This window comes from Chlorocebus sabaeus, chromosome 6 (genome assembly GCF_047675955.1).
Source record: "Chlorocebus sabaeus isolate Y175 chromosome 6, mChlSab1.0.hap1, whole genome shotgun sequence".
NCBI lineage: Eukaryota > Metazoa > Chordata > Mammalia > Primates > Cercopithecidae > Chlorocebus > Chlorocebus sabaeus.
The window spans coordinates 22,859,794-22,878,735 of NC_132909.1; the positions used below are offsets into that span (position 1 = coordinate 22,859,794).

Consider the following 18,942-nt stretch of genomic DNA (forward strand, 5'->3'; position numbering starts at 1 on the left):
GAGGCAGGAGAATGGCGTAAACCCGGGAGGCGGAGCTTGCAGTGAGCTGAGATCCGGCCACTGCACTCCAGCCTGGGCGACACAGCCAGACTCCATCTCAAAAAAAAAAAAAAAAAAAAGAAAGCTGGGCACGGTGACTCATGCCTGTAATCGCAGCACTTTGGGTGGTTGGGGCAGGAGGATCCCTTGAGGTCAGGAGTTCAAGACCAGCCTGGGCAACATGGCAAGACCCTGTCTCTTTAAAAAATTATCCAGAAGTGGTGGCATGCACCTGTGGTCTCAGCTACTCAGGAGGTTGAGGTGGGAGGATGGCTTGAGCCCAGGAGTTTGACGCTTCAGTGAGCCAAAATTGCAACACTGCACTGTAGCCTGGGTGACAGAGTGAGACCCTCTCTAGGAAAAAATAAAAATAAAAAACAGACTTTACAGACTGTCTGGTTTCAAATGTTCGCTCCATCACCTACTCATGTACTTTTGGGCAAGCGGCTTAACCTCTGTGGGCCCCAGTGTGTGAGCCTTGCATTAAAATGGTAAGGATGAGATGATCATGATAGGAGTCTCTAGAAAATCACTTCTCTGAGGCACCCATTATGAATGGTGAGCTTGGAGAAGGGGTCCGCTCTAGGGTCCTAGAGAGACAGAACATCCGTCGTCACCACGCCGGGAGACCACTGCCCTCACCGGCCTGGTTTGCAGGCGTGGCGGAAGGGGATGGGTAAGGTCTGTACCCGCTCTCTCAGCCCTCTCTTTCGCCCTTGTATCTGCTTATCTCGCTCCTTTCCGTAGCCATCTCTTCCTCTCCCTGTACTCAGAGGCTCTCCCCTTTGCGTCGCCGCCTCTGGCCCCTCCATCAATGCGAGCGTCTCCCGATCCCTCCTCCTGGTCCCTCCTCCCCTCGCCAGTAAGGGGGCAGCAAGCGCATGCGCAGTCGTGCCCCTCCCTCTCCGCCCCCACCCCCCGTCGGCGCCTGGGCCTCGTCCCCTTCTCTCTGTCTCCCTCGCCTGCCCCATCACGTCCCCTGACACCGACACCCCATTGCTCCCACAGTCTCCCCAGTCTCCACTTTGGTCCCCAGCGCTGTCCGCCCGAGGTAAGATGGGGAGGGGGCGGCCCGCGGAGAAGGGGAGGGGCGAAGCATCCTGCATCCCGAGATAAACAAACCCGGGGAGGGGGCGGCTGAGACTGAGGGGCCTGACGCGGGAGGAGAAGAATGGGGGGCTGGGCCTGGGGGAGGTGGCAGGCGCTGGGCGCACACATCAGGGCCCTCTGTGGGTAACGGGGGTCCCTATGGTTGCCCAAGATCCAGTTGCACGGAGGCCACTCGGGGCCCTGGAAGCTCTTAGGGGCTTGGACCCTGGAGCCTGCGGGGCACCCTCTCCAGCTGACCTCTGCCTCCAGGATTTGCCTGAAAGCTGCCCCCAACTCTGCACCTGCCCCCCGAGGGCCACCGAGGACCATGACTAAGACAGATCCTGCCCCGATGGCCCCGCCGCCCCGAGGAGAGGAGGAAGAAGAGGAGGAGGAGGATGAGCCCGTCCCCGAGGCCCCCAGCCCCACCCAGGAGCGCCGACAGAAGCCTGTTGTGCACCCCTCGGCACCTGCCCCCCTCCCTAAGGACTACGGTAACACTGTCCCCACCCTGGAATCTAGCCTGGAGTGTTGGGTGGCTGGGAAGGGTGGGCTGTGCTCTGCTGGTGGTGATGGTAGGAGAATTTCTGGGGAATTTGAAGGTGGTCCAGAGGAATCTTGGCTGCAGAGCACCCCTCGTTCATTCACTCATTCACCCATTGAAGAATGGAATTGTAATACTCTTAGTCGTTGATTCATGACACATCATTCCATCATTTAGTCTTTCAACAATCATTTATTTAAAGCGTCTGTGGACCTGGCTCTATGCTAGGGGCTGGGGCCACAGCAGGGGGCAAGAGAGACCCAGTCTTTACCCTGAGACAACTCACAGGCCTCAGTAACAGCCACACAAATAGGTATTAAACCATAATGTAATTTAGTTCACATTTAGGTTTATATGCAAGAAAGAAAAATATAATGTAATATAAATATATAATTACAAGACATTATGAAAATTGTATTTGCCAAAAACAAGCTGCTGCAAGAGTTTTTTAAGACATGGTTTCCCTGAGGAGGTTACATTTGAGAAGACTGGAGGGTGAGTTGGGGTTAACTACGAGAGGGGTCAGGGGAAAGGGGTCCCAGGAGAGGTAACTGCTGGGTAAAGGATCTGAGGTAGGAGGGTATGGAGCTGAGAGGAGGACCTCTTGGAGAAACTGAAAGTGTCTAATCATTGACCGAGCGATATTTATCGAGTACTGCTACTCTGTGACAAGCCTTATGCTGGGTGCTGGAGATTTAATCCCAAGTGATCCAGGAATGATCCTCCCTTGCAGGAGAGGAGAGACTAAATAAGTGAACAAATAAATAAATCAGAAATCAGATAAGTTCAGATTGGAGTGCTATGAAAGAAAGAAAAGGTGGGCCAGGTGTGGTGGTTCACACCTGTAATCCCAGTATTTTGGGAGGCCGAGGGCAGTGGATCACCTGAGGTCAGGAGTTTGAGATCAGCCTGGTCAACATGGTAAAACCCCATCTCTACTAAAAATACAAAAATTAGCTGGGCATAGTGGCGCACGTCTATAATCCCAGCCACTCGTGAGGCCGAGGCCATAGAATCGCTTGAACCTGGGAGGCAGAGGTTGCAGTGAGCCAAGATCGAGCCACTACACTCCAGCCTGGGTGACAGAGTGAGACTATCAAAAAAAGAAAGAAAGGAAGGAAGGGAGGGAGGGAGGGAGGGAAGGAAAGGTGGGGATATGATAATGACTAGGGGGCAGCTACCTGCAGGGGTAGTCAGGGCTGGCCTTTCTGAGTAGGTGACATTTAGTTTGGGACCCGGAGCATGGGGAGGAATCAGCCAGAAGAGAGCTGGAAAAAGAGTGTTCCAGGCAGAGAGCAGCAAGTGCAAAGGCCCTGAGGCAGAATTGAACTTGGAACAGAAAGATCCTGGAGCTGTATTCAGGGAATGATCAAGGTTGAGGTGAGAGGCCGGCATAGGTCAGATCTGGAAAGGCCTTGAAGGCTACAGTGAGGACTTTGGTTATATTCTAAGTGGGAAGGGGGAGAAGAGAGTGACAAGGTGAGGGTGTTTAAAAGCAGAGGAGTGGCAGGTCTGATTTATAGTTTGAAAGCTCCCTCTGGGTACTGGGTAGAAGGGGATGGAGCGCAGCCAGAGTTGAATGTAGAAGGGGAATTTGGAAGATATGCAGGCTGGGAATCCCCAGCAGCTGTGAGGTTCAGAAACCAGGTTCAGAGAGTTAGTGTTGCCAGGATAGAGCAGGAGAGATGGCATCCACGGACATGTCACCCACTAGAGGTGGATCAGGGAGACTACAAGTTGACTTCAGTCTAGTAGAAAAATAAGAAAGTTGGCCAGGCACGGTGGTTCTGGCTTATAATCCTAGCACTCTGGGAGGCCGAGGCGGGAGGATCACTTGAGGCCAGGAGTTCAAGATCAGCCTGGGCAATGGAGCAAGACCCCATCTCTACAGAAAATTTAGAAATTAGCCAGGCATGGTGAGTACTTGTAGTCCCAGCTACTCCAGAGGCTGAGGTGGGATGATCACTTGAGCCTGAGAATTCGATGCTGCAGTAAGCTAGGATTGCACCACAGCACTCTAGCTTGGGTGACACAGTAAGACCCTGTCTCAGAAAAAAGAAAAAAGAAAAATAAAGTTATCTGGGGCCTGAGGTGTTGCTGATAAGTACAGCTGGGGGGTGCTGTACTTCAGAAAACTGGAAAATCTCCTTTGGAAATGCGGCTGGAGGTGGCTGGGGCCTGTGACTCAGTGGGAGGTCAGAGGGCATAGGCTGAGCCCTCGAAGCAGTCTTGCTTGCAGAGCGGGAAAGGGTTTTGTCCCAGAACGTGAAGGAATCTGGAAATGTGGTTGAGGACAGGGAAAAGGCTAAGGTGGACTCCAAGAGGAAATTGTGTATCTGTTAAATCTGTACATTAATTCAATAGAGATTGACTGAGCACTTACTGTGTGCCATGTGCTGTGCCTGGCCTTAGGGATAAAGGAGTGAATGGGGCAGAATGGAATCGTAGCATTTAGATCCTAGTGAGGGAAGAAGAAAGGAAATGAAGGAGGGAGAAAGAAAAGGAGTAAACATGTTAAGTAGTGATATGAGCTATGATATAAATAAATAAATAAATAAATAAATAAATAAATAAAGGGCTGGGCATGGTGGCTCACACCAGTAATTTCAGTGCTTTGGGAAGCCAAGGTGGGAGGATCGCTTGAGCCCAGGAGTTTGAGACCAGCCTAGGCAACATAGTAAGACCCTGTTACTACAAAAAAAAAAAAAAAAATAGCGGGCATGGTGGTGTGTACTGTAGTCCCAGCTAGCAGGGAGGCTGAGGCAGGAGGATCACTTGAACCCAGGAGTTCAAGGCTGTAGTGAGCTATGATCACACCATTGCATTCCAACAAGACCCTATCTTTTTTTTTTTTTTTGAGACGGACTCCAGGCTGGAGTGCAATGGCATGATCTTGGCTCACTGCAACCTCTGCCTTCCTGGTTCAAGTGATTCTCCTGCCTCAGCCTCCTGAGTAGCTGGGATTATCAGCGCCCACCACCACGCCCAGCTAATTTTTGTATTTTTAGTAGAGATGGAGTTTCACCATGTTGGTCTGGCTGATCTCAAACTGCTGACCTCGTGATCTGCCCGCCTTGGCCTTCCAAAGTGCTGGGATTACAGGCATGAGCTACCATGCCCAGCCAAGACCCTATCTCTTAAAAAAAAAGAAAAGAAAGAGTAGGAGATGGAGAAGGGCGGGTGCCGATTTAGACAGTGTGGTTTGGGGAGGCCTCTCTGAGGAGATGACATTTGAGCAAAGATCTATAAAGCTTTGTGAAGATGTGTGGGAAGTCTATTCCGAGTGAGAAAAACAGCAAGTGCCAAGACCCTGAGACAGGAATTTGCTTGGCACGTGGGAGGGACAGAGGGAGCCCCAGTGTGGGAAATGAGGGAAGGGGAATAAGTGAGGGGAGAGGGCAGAGCCCTGAGGGCCATGGGAAAGATTTTGGTCTGTTCTCTGGATGGGATGGGAGCTGGAGGAGGGTTCCAAGCCAAGCAGGGCTATGATGTGACTACAGTTCTAAAAGGAGCATGCCGGCTGATTCCTGGAGACACCTTCTGTGTGGCACTTCCCTGGGCTGTGTATAATCTGATCATTCATGTACTCGTTCATTCACCACGCACTGAGTTCCTGCCACGTGCCAGGGCCCTGTGCTGGATGCTGAAGTCACAGAGAGCAGTACTCCTTAGAGTCGAGTGGGAGGAGACAGAAGTGCCTCTGGGCACCACCCTTGCTGGGCACAGGTTGATTCCTGCTCATAGATACATTTTATTTTTATTTTTATTTTTATTTTTATTTTATTTATTTATTTACTTTTTTTGAGACAGAGTCTTGCTCTCTGTCACCCAAGCTAGAGTGCAGTGGCGCCATCTCGGCTCACTGCAGCCTTTGCCTCCTGAGTTCAAGTGATTCTCCTGCCTCAGCCTCCTGAGTAGCTGGGATTACAGGCGCCCACCACCACGCCTGGCTAATTTTTGTATTTTTGGTAGAGTCAGGGTTTCACCATGTTGGACCAGGCTGGTCTCGAACTCCTGACCTCAGGTGATCCACCTGCCTTGTCCTCCCAAAGTGCTGGGATTACAGGCGTGAGCCACCGCACCCAGCCTCTATTTTTATTTTTTGTATTTCTAGAGACAGGGTCTTGCTCTGTTGCCTAGGCTGGCGTGCAGTGGCACAATCATGGCTCACTGCAGCCTTGAACTCCTGGACTCAAGCAATTCTTCTGTCTCAATCTCCTTGAGTAGCTCCAATGCACACCACCACACGTGGCTAATTTTAAAACGTTTATAAAGACAAAGGTCTTGCTATGTTGCCCAGGCTGGTCTCAAACTATATGGGCTCGAGCAATCCTCCTGCCTCGGCCTCCCAAAGCATTGGGATTACAGATGTGAGTCACTGTGCCCAGTCATGGATACATTTTATGTGGGCTACATGGTATTTGAAACAATTGGGAGAGTTTTATTAAAAACCAGGACTTCTGGCTTTATTTATTTTTGATCTGGGGATTCAGCCAAACTTCACTCATACTCTCACAGGGCAACAGTGGGTGAGGTCAGTAGCAGTCCCCCTGGACATGCAGACTCCAAGGTACTGCACTCTCTGTCCAGCTTTTGTTTCAAGGGGTGGAGTTTGCTGCTATATGGGAATTGCCTCATCTTCCAATTTTTCAAGACACACTGGGCATCAAGATTTTTATGTGAACCCACCTGAGTTTGAAACCTCATGCTGGCCACACAGAAAATGCCTGTGGGTTGACTGTGGCCCATGTGCCACCAGCTTGAGATCCCGCATTAGAAGCTCTAAAAGGCAAAGACCTGGAGTTCCCCTACTGAGGCTGGAAGGAGGGGGTCAGGTGCGTGGGGTGACCTTGGACCTCTTGCCACCCCAGCTTTCACCTTCTTCGATCCTAATGACCCGGCGTGCCAGGAGATCCTGTTTGACCCTCAGACCACCATCCCCGAGCTGTTTGCCATTGTGCGCCAGTGGGTGCCCCAAGTCCAGCACAAGATAGATGTCATCGGCAATGAGGTAAGAACACTGGGGAAATCAGGGAGAGAGGGGATGCGGTTCCCCACATGTGTGGGTGACCCTCCCTGCTCACCTGGTACTCACAGATTCTGCGCCGAGGCTGCCATGTGAACGATCGTGACGGGCTGACCGACATGACACTGCTCCACTATGCGTGCAAGGCTGGGGCCCACGGAGTCGGTGAGGGACCCCACCCCCAAGTCATGAGCCCCAAAGCCTAGGCCTCCAGACCCAACACGCTGAAAACCACCCAGAACTCAGGCCCCATCTGGAACCCGAAGCTTCAGATCCCAAAGTATAGTCCCTTAGGCTCAGGGCCCTCCCCGTACACTGGGCCCATGCTCTGGAATGGGGGTTCCAAGCTGATCCCGCCTATCACGCAGGGGACCCCGCGGCAGCCGTGCGCCTCTCGCAGCAGCTGCTGGCGCTGGGGGCAGATGTGACCCTGCGCAGCCGCTGGACCAACATGAACGCGCTTCACTACGCGGCCTATTTTGATGTGCCAGACCTCGTGCGTGTGCTGCTGAAGGGCGCGCGGCCGCGAGGTGAGGAGGAGAGCCCTGGCTGGGAGGGGGCAAGGACCTGGGTGAGGGATGCGGAGACCCAGGTGAGGGCCAGGCTGCGAGGGAAAGGAGGATGGCGATCTGAGGAGACAGCGGGAGGTTGGAGGCGTGGGAGAGGGGGCTCAGTGGACTACCACTCTAGGGAGGGGCGGGGCCGCGAAGGGAGAGTGGGGCTCCGAGGTGGGGGCGGGGCTCTGCGTCGGAGGCTCTGGGACCTGCAAGTTAAGAGATGAGCCCCGAGGTAGGAGGAGGGCTGGGGTCCCACAGGTGCTTACCCGGAACCCCTCCTCTTGCCCACTTCCAGTGGTGAACTCCACGTGCAGTGACTTCAACCACGGCTCAGCCCTGCACATCGCTGCTTCCAGCCTGTGCCTGGGCGCCGCCAAATGTTTGCTGGAGCACGGCGCCAACCCTGCACTGAGGGTACTGCCACCCTTGCCCAGAACCCGTTACCCTCCTGCTCCCGTCCTCCCCCACTTCCCTCCAGCAGGTCTCTGCGTTTCCCGTGACTTCCCAGATACTACAAATGTCTGTACATTCAGCAAATGCAATAACAGCTGAAATTTGCCTAGTGTTCATTACATGTCAGGTGAAGTCTACTATAAGCCTTTACAATGGGGAAACTGAGGCAGAGATTAAGGGATCTGCGCAGGGTCATCCAGCCTACCCAGTGGCAGTGCATAACAGCATTTCAAGGACATGAGGAAAGTAAGGCTAGGCCCTCTGTGAATGAGAGGGTTGGTTCCCTCCTAAGCCCTCAATATGATCTTTGATTTCCAACCCATGCATTACCAGGCTCCATCCACAATGCTAATTACTCTGCAGCTGTCCAGGCACCAGTATCTTGGGGGAACATGGCCTGTGCCCCTGAGACCCTGCCTCTTCCCATTCCCCACTGGCCCAGAGTGTGACTCCTGACTGTATACCACAGGAGCCCACTCTCACTCTCTCTCTCTCTCTTTTTTTTTTTTTTGAGATGGAGCCTGGCTCTGTCATCCAGGCGGGAGTGCAGTGGTGCAATCTCAGCTCACTGCAACCTCTGCCTACCAGGTTCAAACGATTCTCCTGCCTCAGCCTCCTGAGTAGGTGGAATTATAGGCACGCGCCACCACACCCGGCTAATTTTTGTATTTTTGGTAGAGATGGAATTTCACCATGTTGGTCAGGCTGGTTTCGAACTCCTGACCTCAGGTGATCTGCCTACCTCGGCCTCACAGAGTGCTAGGATTACAGGCATGAGCCACTGAACCCGGCCCACAGGAACCCATTCTCAATGTTCATCTCCCACATGTCCTCATTACAGGCTTGGGGTCTCCAGAGATTGCTTCCCTGGGGGCGTAACCTGCAGCACTGAAGTGTGGCCCTCATGCCTACTGCCTACACCCCCAGGCCCACCCTCAATTACTTGACACACCCCCAGCCCTGGGTGTCAGGGGTGGGTTTCCCTGGGGATGTGGTCTGCACCTTTCTGCCCTGCCCCTTCTTTTTTTTTTTTTTTTTTTTTTTTGAGATGGAGTCTCGCTCTATCACCCAGGCTGGAGTGCAGTAGCATGATCTCAGCTCACTGCAACCTCTGCTTCCCAGGTTCAAGGGATTCTCCTGCCTCAGCCTCCTGAGTAGCTGGGATTACAGGCACACGCCACCACACCTGGCTAATTTTTGTATTTTTGGTAGAGACAAGGTTTCCCAATGTTGACCAGGCTGGTCTTGAACTCCTGACCTCAAGCGATCTGCCTGCCTCAGACTTACAACGTACTGGGATTACGGGCGTGAGCCACCTTACTCGGCCTTGCCCTGCCCCTTCTTATTCCCAGGTTGGCCCAGGGTATGACCTAGTCCTACCCCTGCATCACCCAGACAGGTGGTGTCTAGGGTCAGGGCCTCCATGGGGGCGTGGCCTGTGCCACTGAGTCCCCGCCCCCTCTTCCCATTGGCCCCCAGAATCGAAAAGGACAGGTGCCAGCGGAGGTGGTCCCAGATCCTATGGACATGTCCCTGGACAAGGCAGAGGCAGCGCTGGTGGCCAAGGAGCTGCGGACGCTTCTGGAAGAGGCGGTGCCACTATCTTGCGCCCTCCCCAAGGTCACGCTACCCAACTATGACAACGTCCCAGGCAATCTCATGCTTAGCGCACTGGGCTTGCGCCTGGGAGACCGCGTGCTGCTGGATGGCCAGAAGGTCAGGCGCTGGGGTGTGTGTTGGCGTGGTGGGTGGGGGTGGGACTCAGCCCCTTAATCCCTTGGAGCTGTGTCCTTGGGCAGAGTGCAGTCCGTCCCCTTTGTCTGCTTGCCGTCCTAACTATCCATCCAGTATTTGATTTCGTCTCAGTTGTTCCGTGGGTGTCTCCTTTGAGCCTCACCCTGTGCTGAGCTCTCCATCCAGGGGGGAAAACAACTCATCATCTGACAGTAACGGTCATGGCTGCCATGGGGAGGGGTGAGCAGAGTGATCTCTTGCAGCTCTGTGCACCTGTGGCTCCCCCTGGGTCTTGTGGTCCTCGATCAGGCCCCTCCACTCTCAGAGGCAATTCTGGCTAGGAAAGTCCAGGCCAGAGTGATTGGAGTGTGATGGGGAATGCATCCAAATTGCAGATGTGGAGGAGCAAGCCAGGGAAAAAAAGGGAGAAAGGAGCCTCAGCTAGGGGGAGCGGGTATCACAGCCCAGAGGGCAGAGAGAATCTTCATTTATCCAGGGACTCCAACTTCATTTCCTGGTGTCCCTCAGGCTCCATACGGGACCCAGTCTGTCCTTAAGGAGGGAGGGCTGTTTCTGCCCCTGCCCTGCTCTCATGGAGCTCCTCTTGTAATGAAGCGGAGACAGTCAAGAAAGTAAACCTATGGTTGAGATAATTTATGGGTTGGGCATGGTGGTTTACACCTATAATCCCGGCATTTTGGGAGGCCGAGGTGGGAGGATCACTTGAGGCCAGGAGTTGTTAGAGACCAGCCTGGGCAACATAGCGAGATCCCGCCTCTACTGAAAAAAATTAAAAAAAAAAAAAGTAAATTTCTGGTAGCAACAAGGGCTGTGAACACCATTACATGTTTGGATTTAGTAAATTGTCCCTGGCTGAATGCTGGGGTGGTTTTAGCTGGGGTGTTCCGAGAAGGCTTCTCTAAGGAGGTGATGTCCAAACTAAGACAGGAAAGAGCTTCCTCTGCAAAGGTAAGGAAGTAGAGGATACAGTAGGTATGGAGACACAGAGGCAGGAAGGGGCGGTGTGATGAGGGAGTTATGGGAAGCGGGGTGAGGTGGAGAGGTCAGCAAGGCTGGGTCACAGCAGACCTGTAGGCTACTGGAAGGAGTTTGAATTTTGTTTTTGTTTTTTTGAGATGGGTCTTGCTCTGTCACCCAGGCCAGAGTGCCGTGGCGTGATCTTGGCTCACAGCAACCTCTGCCTCCCAGATTCAAGCTGTTCTCATGTCTTAGCCTCCCGAGTAGCTGGGATTACAAGTGTGTGCCAAAAAGCCTGGCTAATTTTTTATTTTTATTTTTAGTAGCAATGGGTTTTGCCATGTTGGCCAGGCTGGTCTCAAACTCCTGCCCTCAAGCGATCCACCTGCCTTGGCTCCCAAAGTGCTGGGATTACAGGCATAAGCCACTGCACCCGGCCCCATCCAGAAAGCATTCTGATGTGCACGATCTAATCATATCCATTGCACAATTCTGAAAGAAGTTTGGGTTGACTCTTGCCATTTTGTAAGCCAGACCATAAGAGCCTCCAACAGGTGAAAACCTTTATCTGAAGACACGGAATACCAATCACTGCCCCTAAGAGAAGCAGCATAGCACAGCGTCATGGGCTCAGGCTCAGGGACTTGCCCAGGTAAATCTCAGCTTTGCAACTTCCCAGCTGTGGGACCTGGAGCCAGTGATTCCGCCTCTCTGGGCATCAATGTCTTCATCTGTAAATGGAGATAATAATAGTATCCACGTTAGGGGGCTGGTTGAGGTTTAAATTAATTAAAATGCATAAGGCCATGAGAACAGAGTCCAGTGCATACTAAGTGCTCTTTGTGTGTGCCAGGCACTGTTCTAGTCCCTCCACCAATCCTCTAAGATCAGCACTAATTAATCAGCCCATTATATGGACAAGGAACTGAGACATGGAGAGGTGAATGAGCCTCCCATAATGATGATAACCACTCACTAAAGGCTCACTGCAGTTAAGCAACTTTACATGTATTAAAAATGTTTCCGCCGAATGCGATGGCTCATGGCCATAGTCCCAGCACTTTGGGAGGCTGAGGCAGAAGGATCGCTTGAGCTCAGGAGTTCGAGACCAGCCTGGGCAACATAGTGAGACCTCATCTCTACTAAAAATGAAAAAATTAACCAGGCATGGTGGCGCACACCTGTAGTCCTAGCTACTCAGGAGGCTGAAGTGAGAGGATCACTTGTGCCCAGGAGTTTGAGGCTGCACTGTGCTGAGATCATGCCACTGCACCCCCAGTCTAGGTGACAAAGCGAGACCCTGTCTCAAAAAAAAAAAAAAAAAAGTTTCCATCAGACAATCACGCCATGAGGTATCTTACTATCTCTATTTTACAGATGAAACTGAGGTTCAAGAAGTCCCCTGACCAAAGTTACAGCATGATAATAGCTAACAGACTGGGCAGAGTGGCTTCACACCTGTAGTCCCAGCACTTTGGGAGGCCAAGATGGGGAGGATTGCTTGAGGCCAGGAGCTTAATACCAACCTGGGGGACAACATGGGGATACTCCATTTCTATTTTTTTAAAAAGTTTTGTTGTTGTTGTTTTAATTAGCCAGGCTTTGGTGGCGTGCACCTGTAGTCCCAGCTACTCGGGAGACTGAGGAGGGAAGATTGCTTGAACCCAGGAGTTCAAGGTTACACTGAGCTATGATTGCACCACTGCACTCCAGCCTGGGCCACAGAGTGAGACCCTGTCTCTAAAATAGAAAAAAACATTTTTCAATAACGAATACTTGCTGATCCTTTACTCAATGCCGAGCCTGTTCTGAGGGTTTTAATTTCTCTATGACAGCCCTGTCCAACAGAGCTTTCTGTACTGGTGGAAATATTTTGTGTCTGTGCTGTTCAGTAAAGTAGCTACAAGCCACATGTGACAATTGAGCACTTGAAATATGACTAGTGTGACTGGGGAAATGCACTTTTAGTTTAAATTTATTGATTTTTATTTTTATTTATGTTTTTTCTTGAGACAGAGTCTTGCTCTGTTGCCCAGGCCGGAGTGCAATGGTGCTATCTGGTCTCACTGCAACACTCTGGGGTTCAAGCAATTCTCCTGCCTCAGCCTCCCGAGTAGCTGGGATTACAGGCGTGCGCCATCATGCCCAGCTAATTTTTGTGTTTTTAATAGAGATGGGGGTTTCACCATGTTGGCCAGGCTGGTCTTTAACTCCTGACCTCAAGTGATCCTCGCACCTTGGCCTCCCAAAGTGCTGGGATTACAGGTGTGAGCCATCGTGCCCGGAATAAATTAATTTATTTTTAAATTAAAAAATTATCTGAGTCTTGTTCCTAAGGTATGCATTTATTTATTTTTGAGACAGGGTCTTGCTCTGTTGCCCAAGCTGAAGTGCAGTGGCATAATCATAGCTCACCGCACCCTTGAACTCCTGGGCGCAAGTGATCCTCCCACCTCAGCCTCCCAAGTAACTGGGACTACAGGCTTGAGCTACTGCACCTGGCTACCTTTTTTCTTTCTTTTATAGAGAATAGGGTCTTGCTGCCTTTGTATTTTGGAACAGATTAAGATGAGAGGGTCCCGCCATTTTCACCCAGGCTGGTCTGAAACTCCTGGCCTCAAATAATCCTCCAGCCTTGGCCTCCCAAAGTGTTGGGATTACAGGCATGAGCCACCGCAACCGGCCTTAGTTTAAGTTTAAATTGTTGGCCAGGCACAGTGGCTCATGCCTGTAATCCCAGCACTTTGGGAGACTGAGGTGGGTGGATCACCTGAGGTCAGGAGTTCCAGACCAGCCTGACCAATATGGTGAAACCCCATCTCTACTAAAAATACAAAAATTAGCCAGGTGTGGTGGCATGCACCTGTAGTCCCAGCTACTTGGGAGGCTGAGACGGGAGAACTGCTTGAACCCAGGAAGCGGAGTTTGCAGTGAGCCAAGATCGTGCCACTGCACTCCAGCCTGGCAACAGAGCGAGACTCCGTCTGAAATAATAATAATAAATAAATAAATAAATAAATTTAAATTGTCCTATGTGGCTAGTCACTATTTACTATATGAGACAGGGCAACTCTTTAACAATCCTATAAGGTGAGTATAACTTGTTCCCATTTCACAGCAAAGGAAGTTGAGGCGCAGAGAGGTTAACTCATGTAGCCAGCAAACGGTGATGTGTGACCTGGGGTTTGGGCCCAGGGTGGCCTTATGCACCCCACCTTGCTGCCTGTGTGCGAGCACTCCACGTTGGCCTCCCAGCATTCCTTCCTCAGCCGTCGCCTCCCTTCTCTCCCTAGACGGGCACACTGCGGTTCTGTGGGACCACGGAGTTTGCCAGCGGCCAGTGGGTGGGCGTGGAGCTGGACGAGCCTGAGGGCAAGAATGATGGCAGCGTTGGGGGTGTTCGGTACTTCATCTGCCCCCCCAAGCAGGGTTAGTCCCACCTGGGGCCCAAGAGGGGTGCGGCCGGGGGTCCACTCAGCAGTTCTGATGCTGCTGACTGGGAAATAGGGGATGGGGGATGGGGGCTGAGGGCAGAGGCTTGGACAACACCAGCCTCGAACTCTGTACTCGTAGGTCTCTTTGCCTCCGTGTCCAAGATCTCCAAGGCAGTGGATGCACCCCCCTCCTCTGTCACCTCTACGCCCCGGACCCCCCGGATGGACTTCTCCCGTGTCACCGGCAAAGGCCGCAGGGAACACAAAGGTCAGAGAGGAGATCCCTGCGGTGGGAAGAGCCAGTTTGGGGATGTTGTGTGGGTAGCTCAGCTTCTGTGACTCAGTTTCTCGTCAGGCCCAAACTCCAGTTTTGGAAGACAAGCTCTGAGTTCCTGACTTCTGACTCAGTTTTCCCTTTGGCTCAGTACTGGTCCCCCCTAGTTCTTAGAAGGACCTGTGGGTTCCCTGCCCTCTGTGACTTAGTTTCCTCTCAGGCCCAAAGGTCTCCTTCAGTTTTAGAGAAGAATCTGTGGAGATCCTGGCTTTGGTCATTTGATTTACTTTTTTTTTTTTTGAGATAAGAGTCTTGCCCTGTTGCCCAGGCTGGAGTGTGGTGGCACAATCTTGGCTCACTGCAACCTCTGCCTCCTGGGTTTAAGCGATTCTCGTGCCTCAGCCTCCCAAGTAGCTGGGATTACAGGTGCCCACCACCACATCCGGCTAATGTTTGTATTTTTTTTGTAGAGACAGGGTTTTGCCATGTTGGCCAAGCTGGTCTCAAACTCCTGACCTCAAGTGATCCGCCTGCCTCGGCCTCTCAAAGTGCTGGGATTACAGGCCTGCACCACTGCACCCAGCCTGATTTACTCTCAGACCCAAATTCTCCCTTCTTTTTTTTTTTTGAGATGGGGTCTCGCTCTGTCGCACAGGCTGGAATGTGGTGGTGCAATCTCGGCTCACTGCAAGCTCTGCCTCCCAGGTTCATGCCATTCTGCCTCAGCCTCCCGAGTAGCTGGGACTACAGGCGCTTGCCACTGCGTCCAGCTAATTTTTTTTTTTTTTTTTTGAGACGGAGTCTGGCTCTGTCACCCAGGCTGGAGTGCAGTGGCCAGATCTCAGCTCACTGCAAGCTCCGCCTCCTGGGTTTATGCCATTCTCCTGCTTCAGCCTCCCGAGTAGCTGGGACTACAGGCGCCCACCACCGCACCCGGCTAGTTTTTTGTATTTTTTGGTAGAGATGGAGTTTCACCGTATTAGCCAGGATGGTCTCAATCTCCTGACCTCGTGATCCGCCCGTCTCGGCCTCCCAAAGTGCTGGGATTACAGGCTTGAGCCACCGCGCCTGGCCAATTTGTTGTATTTTTAGTAGAGATGGGGTTTCACCGTGATCTCGATCTCCTGACCTCGTGATCCACCTGCCTCGGCCTCCCAAAGTGCTGGGATTACAGGCATGAGTCACTGTGCCTGGCCTCTCCCTTCATTTTAAAAGGACAGTTTCTGGGTTCCTGACTTCTGACTCAACTTTTCCTAATCCAACATATCCTCAGCTTTGAGAAAGGATTTTGGGGTTCTTCAGGTTCTCTGACTTGGTTTCCTTTCAGGCCTAAAGCCCCTTCCTAATTCTCTGGCATCTGGGATTCAGTTTCACTTCAAACTAAGAACAGGGTTTCTACCTTGGGGTTTTCCAGGTGGCAGGGGTTCCCAAAGCTGGCATCACCCCCTTCCCACCTCCTGCACCTTCTTCCCTTAGGCAAGAAGAAGACCCCATCATCCCCATCTCTGGGCAGCTTGCAGCAGCGTGATGGGGCCAAGGCTGAGGTTGGAGACCAGGTCCTTGTCGCCGGCCAGAAGCAGGGGATCGTGCGCTTCTATGGGAAGACAGACTTTGCCCCAGGTGAGGATGGGGACTCTGGGCCGGGGGCCAGGCAGGGCCTTGAGAAATCCTGACACCCTCATGCTGCAGGTTACTGGTATGGCATTGAGCTGGACCAGCCCACAGGCAAGCATGACGGCTCTGTCTTTGGTGTCCGGTACTTCACTTGCCCCCCGAGGCATGGGGTCTTCGCACCAGCATCCCGTATTCAGAGGTGAGCCCGAACTTCTAGCCCCAACCCAGGGTACCACCTGGAGCCCTGATCCCCCGTCAGATAGCCTCCTCCTCCCAGACCAGCAGGACAGTGTGGACACCCCCCAGCCCCCAGTCAGACTCTGGCCTCTTGTGGCTCTGACCTCTCCCCTATCCCTGTGTCTCCTCAGGATTGGCGGATCCACTGATCCCCCTGGGGACAGTGTTGGAGCCAAAAAAGTGCATCAAGTGACAAGTGAGTTGGGAGATGATATGTGGGGAGTGTAAGTTTGGGGATGGGAGGAAGGGTCCTGGGTTCTCAGGTATATACTGGTGACAGTCTCTGGTATTTAATGCGGGATACAGGGTCCAGGAAAATGATGAGACAAGGTCCCCAAAAAGATAGGTGCTGAAGGGTATGAGGAAGTTAGCAACAAGGCTCTTTGGGGACATGAGGTTGAGCAGATACTGGGGAAAGGGATAGTCACTGGGGGACATGGTGGGAATTATGGACAAGGGGCCCAGGTGGGTATTGGGAATGTGGGATCCAGGTAGGGGCTGGAGACATGGGGAGGTATTAATGAGAAGGAGTCTGAATGAGTATTGAGGACACAGGTGGTCTGTCATCCCCTCACTTAACATCCTGACCTCCTCTTCAGTGACGCAGCCCAAACGCACCTTCACTACAGTCCGGACCCCAAAGGACATTGCATCAGAGAACTCCATTTCCAGGTGTGTGGCCAACCCCTGTCCCCTCTCCTATGCGACATTCAGGGAGAGGGATCCACAAGGCAGTTGGACCCAGAGATCTGGAGCTCTGGTCAGGGCTGGAAAGAGAGGTTAGGAAAACTTGTAACTTGTTAGCATACCCAGAAACAGTCTTTAGGGTGTAGGGCCCCGCACTGAATTCTAGTGATTTCCACTTTCGGGGGGGCGGTAAAGGAAGCAGAACACCCTTCACTCCACATGAGCCTCAAAATAACAGCTACAGACCAGGCGGGGTGGCTCACGCCTGTAATCCCGGCACTTTGGGAGGCTGAGGCAGCTGGATCACCTGAGGTCAGGAGTTCAAGACCAGCCTGGTCAACATGGTAAAACCCCGTCTGTACCAAAAACACAAAAATTAGCCAGACATGATGGCATACACCTGTAGTCCCAGCTACTCGGGAGGCTGAGGCAGGAGAATTGCTTGAACCTGGGAGGCAGAGGTTGCAGTGAGCCGAGATCATGCCACAGCACTCCAGCCTGGGTGACAGGGAGACTCCGTCTCAGAAAACAAACCAACCAACCAACCAACCAACCAACCAACCAACCACAGCCAGAGAGGTAGAGGCAAAATCCAGAAAGGCCTGATAGCAAACACTGGGGGAAAGGCTGGCGGTGATGGGTGCAGATGTCCCCGCTGCCTGCCTAAGGGTGTGACCCTGTCATTCTCCTTTCCAGGTTGCTGTTCTGCTGCTGGTTCCCCTGGATGCTGAGGGCAGAGATGCAGTCTTAGAGGCCCTGGACACCTGACAAAGAGACAGAGTCCCCACTAGCATCTCCTGACACCCGAAGAGCCCTGAGTCACCCTGAGATAGAGATTCCCAGTAACACATCCAGAGTAGAGACCCCTGTTAGCCAGCCCTCGATCATTGAGGCCCCATTATTAACAGATAGCCCCATAATAACCCCCAAATACAGACCCCATTTCACCCAGAAAGAGATTCCCTGAGTAGCACCTTCAGGCTAGTCCCTATCCCCAACCCCGCAGAGCAGATTCCCAGATTAACAAATTTCCACATCACCCCTAATGATGGTGACCCTCTTCACATAACGCATTACAACAGAACATTCTTGAATCACCCAACCCTGGATCAGAAACTTCCCCATTAACAAACACTCCCCACTAAGTCCTCTTGAAATAAACATAGGTCACACCCCCAAAGCAAAAGAGTAACAGACGTTCATGTCATTGTTCCCCATTTAACATCAGTCCCCTCAAGATGTCGTGACCCCATGGTCACCCTGAAGCCCTTACACTCCAACCCCTCAATCAGAGACTTCCTTCATTAACAAAGACCCTTGTTCTTACCCCTCAAGAGAAACCCCCCATAACCAGCCCACTGTCACCCCTAATTTACAGACACCAAAACAGTCCTGGAAGTGCTAATTACAGGACCCCCAAGTCTTCCTACCCTCTGCACCCTCAAGAAACCCCCAGTGCCTTGTACGAAGCCCACCCCACATGGCCCACAGCTCCTGTGCTGGCCAGGCTCCCAGAAAATTATCTATTTTTTAAGTAACGACTTCCCCCTTTGGGGAACCCCAAAATTTGGAGGCCCCATTCTAGGATTCTGGGGATCCCAAACCCTAGAGTACACACATCCCAAACTCCCCTGTGCCCTCAAGTCCTACAGCCCCTAGAAGACCCCAATGCCCTAACTCCTAGGACCCCTGAATCATGGAATCCCCAAATCCCCAGGGAATCCCAAATTTGAAAATCCAATCCCAAGCCACCAGGAAACCCAATCATGAGGTCGCTGTGCCTGGTATGGAGGAGACTGCAGTCAGGATATGCATTCCAGGCTCCCAGGCACCTCAAGCCCTATTGACAGGCACCAGGAAACCCTACACAGGAATTCCCATCCCTGGAAACTGGGACTCAATGCCCTGAGTCCACGGATTTCAAGACACCAAATTCCAAGATCCCCAGCCCTAAGGGAACCCCAAATCCTAAAGCCTCCATCTCTAGTAAATGGAAGGCCCCAAGGCCCTGAGGGGATCCCAAATCCTGGAACTCCGATTTCAACCTACGTTCTAGTCACTGGCCTCAAAGGACCCCACAGCACCTGGGCCCGACCAACAGCCCGAGGGAGAACCTGAAGGCCCAGGGAGTCCAGGGCAGACCTGGGGCCCCAACCACCAAGGACAGCTCACGACTGCCCCTTCACTGCATGTCCCCAAACTCAGCATGACTCCTGTCCTCTTCAATAAAGACGTTTCTATGGCCTCTCTGTGTCGGGTCATTGTTTGGGGGTTTC

At 52.4% G+C, this 18,942-nt stretch overlaps 1 protein-coding gene and 1 long non-coding RNA gene across 2 annotated transcripts; one reads left to right on the plus strand and one right to left on the minus strand.

Annotated features, from left to right (window-relative positions):
* The first annotated feature begins 931 nt into the window (after window positions 1–931).
* CLIP3 (CAP-Gly domain containing linker protein 3) lies at window positions 932–18,911 on the plus strand. The gene is made up of 14 exons (XM_007996450.3): window positions 932–1,090; window positions 1,399–1,622; window positions 6,544–6,683; window positions 6,770–6,863; window positions 7,067–7,228; window positions 7,551–7,669; window positions 9,188–9,424; window positions 13,714–13,849; window positions 13,994–14,122; window positions 15,605–15,748; window positions 15,818–15,941; window positions 16,111–16,175; window positions 16,579–16,651; window positions 17,363–18,911. Exons 2-14 carry the CDS (start codon window positions 1,457–1,459, stop codon window positions 17,415–17,417), a joined length of 1,644 nt encoding a protein of 547 aa, XP_007994641.1. The 5' UTR covers window positions 932–1,090; window positions 1,399–1,456; the 3' UTR covers window positions 17,418–18,911.
* On the minus strand, window positions 10,967–17,380 carry LOC119621737 (uncharacterized). Its single transcript, XR_005238297.2, has 3 exons — window positions 16,598–17,380; window positions 13,636–13,786; window positions 10,967–11,151 (listed from the first exon to the last, which is right to left on the minus strand). It is a non-coding gene; the product is annotated as an uncharacterized lncRNA (long non-coding RNA).
* Window positions 18,912–18,942: the final 31 nt, after the last annotated feature.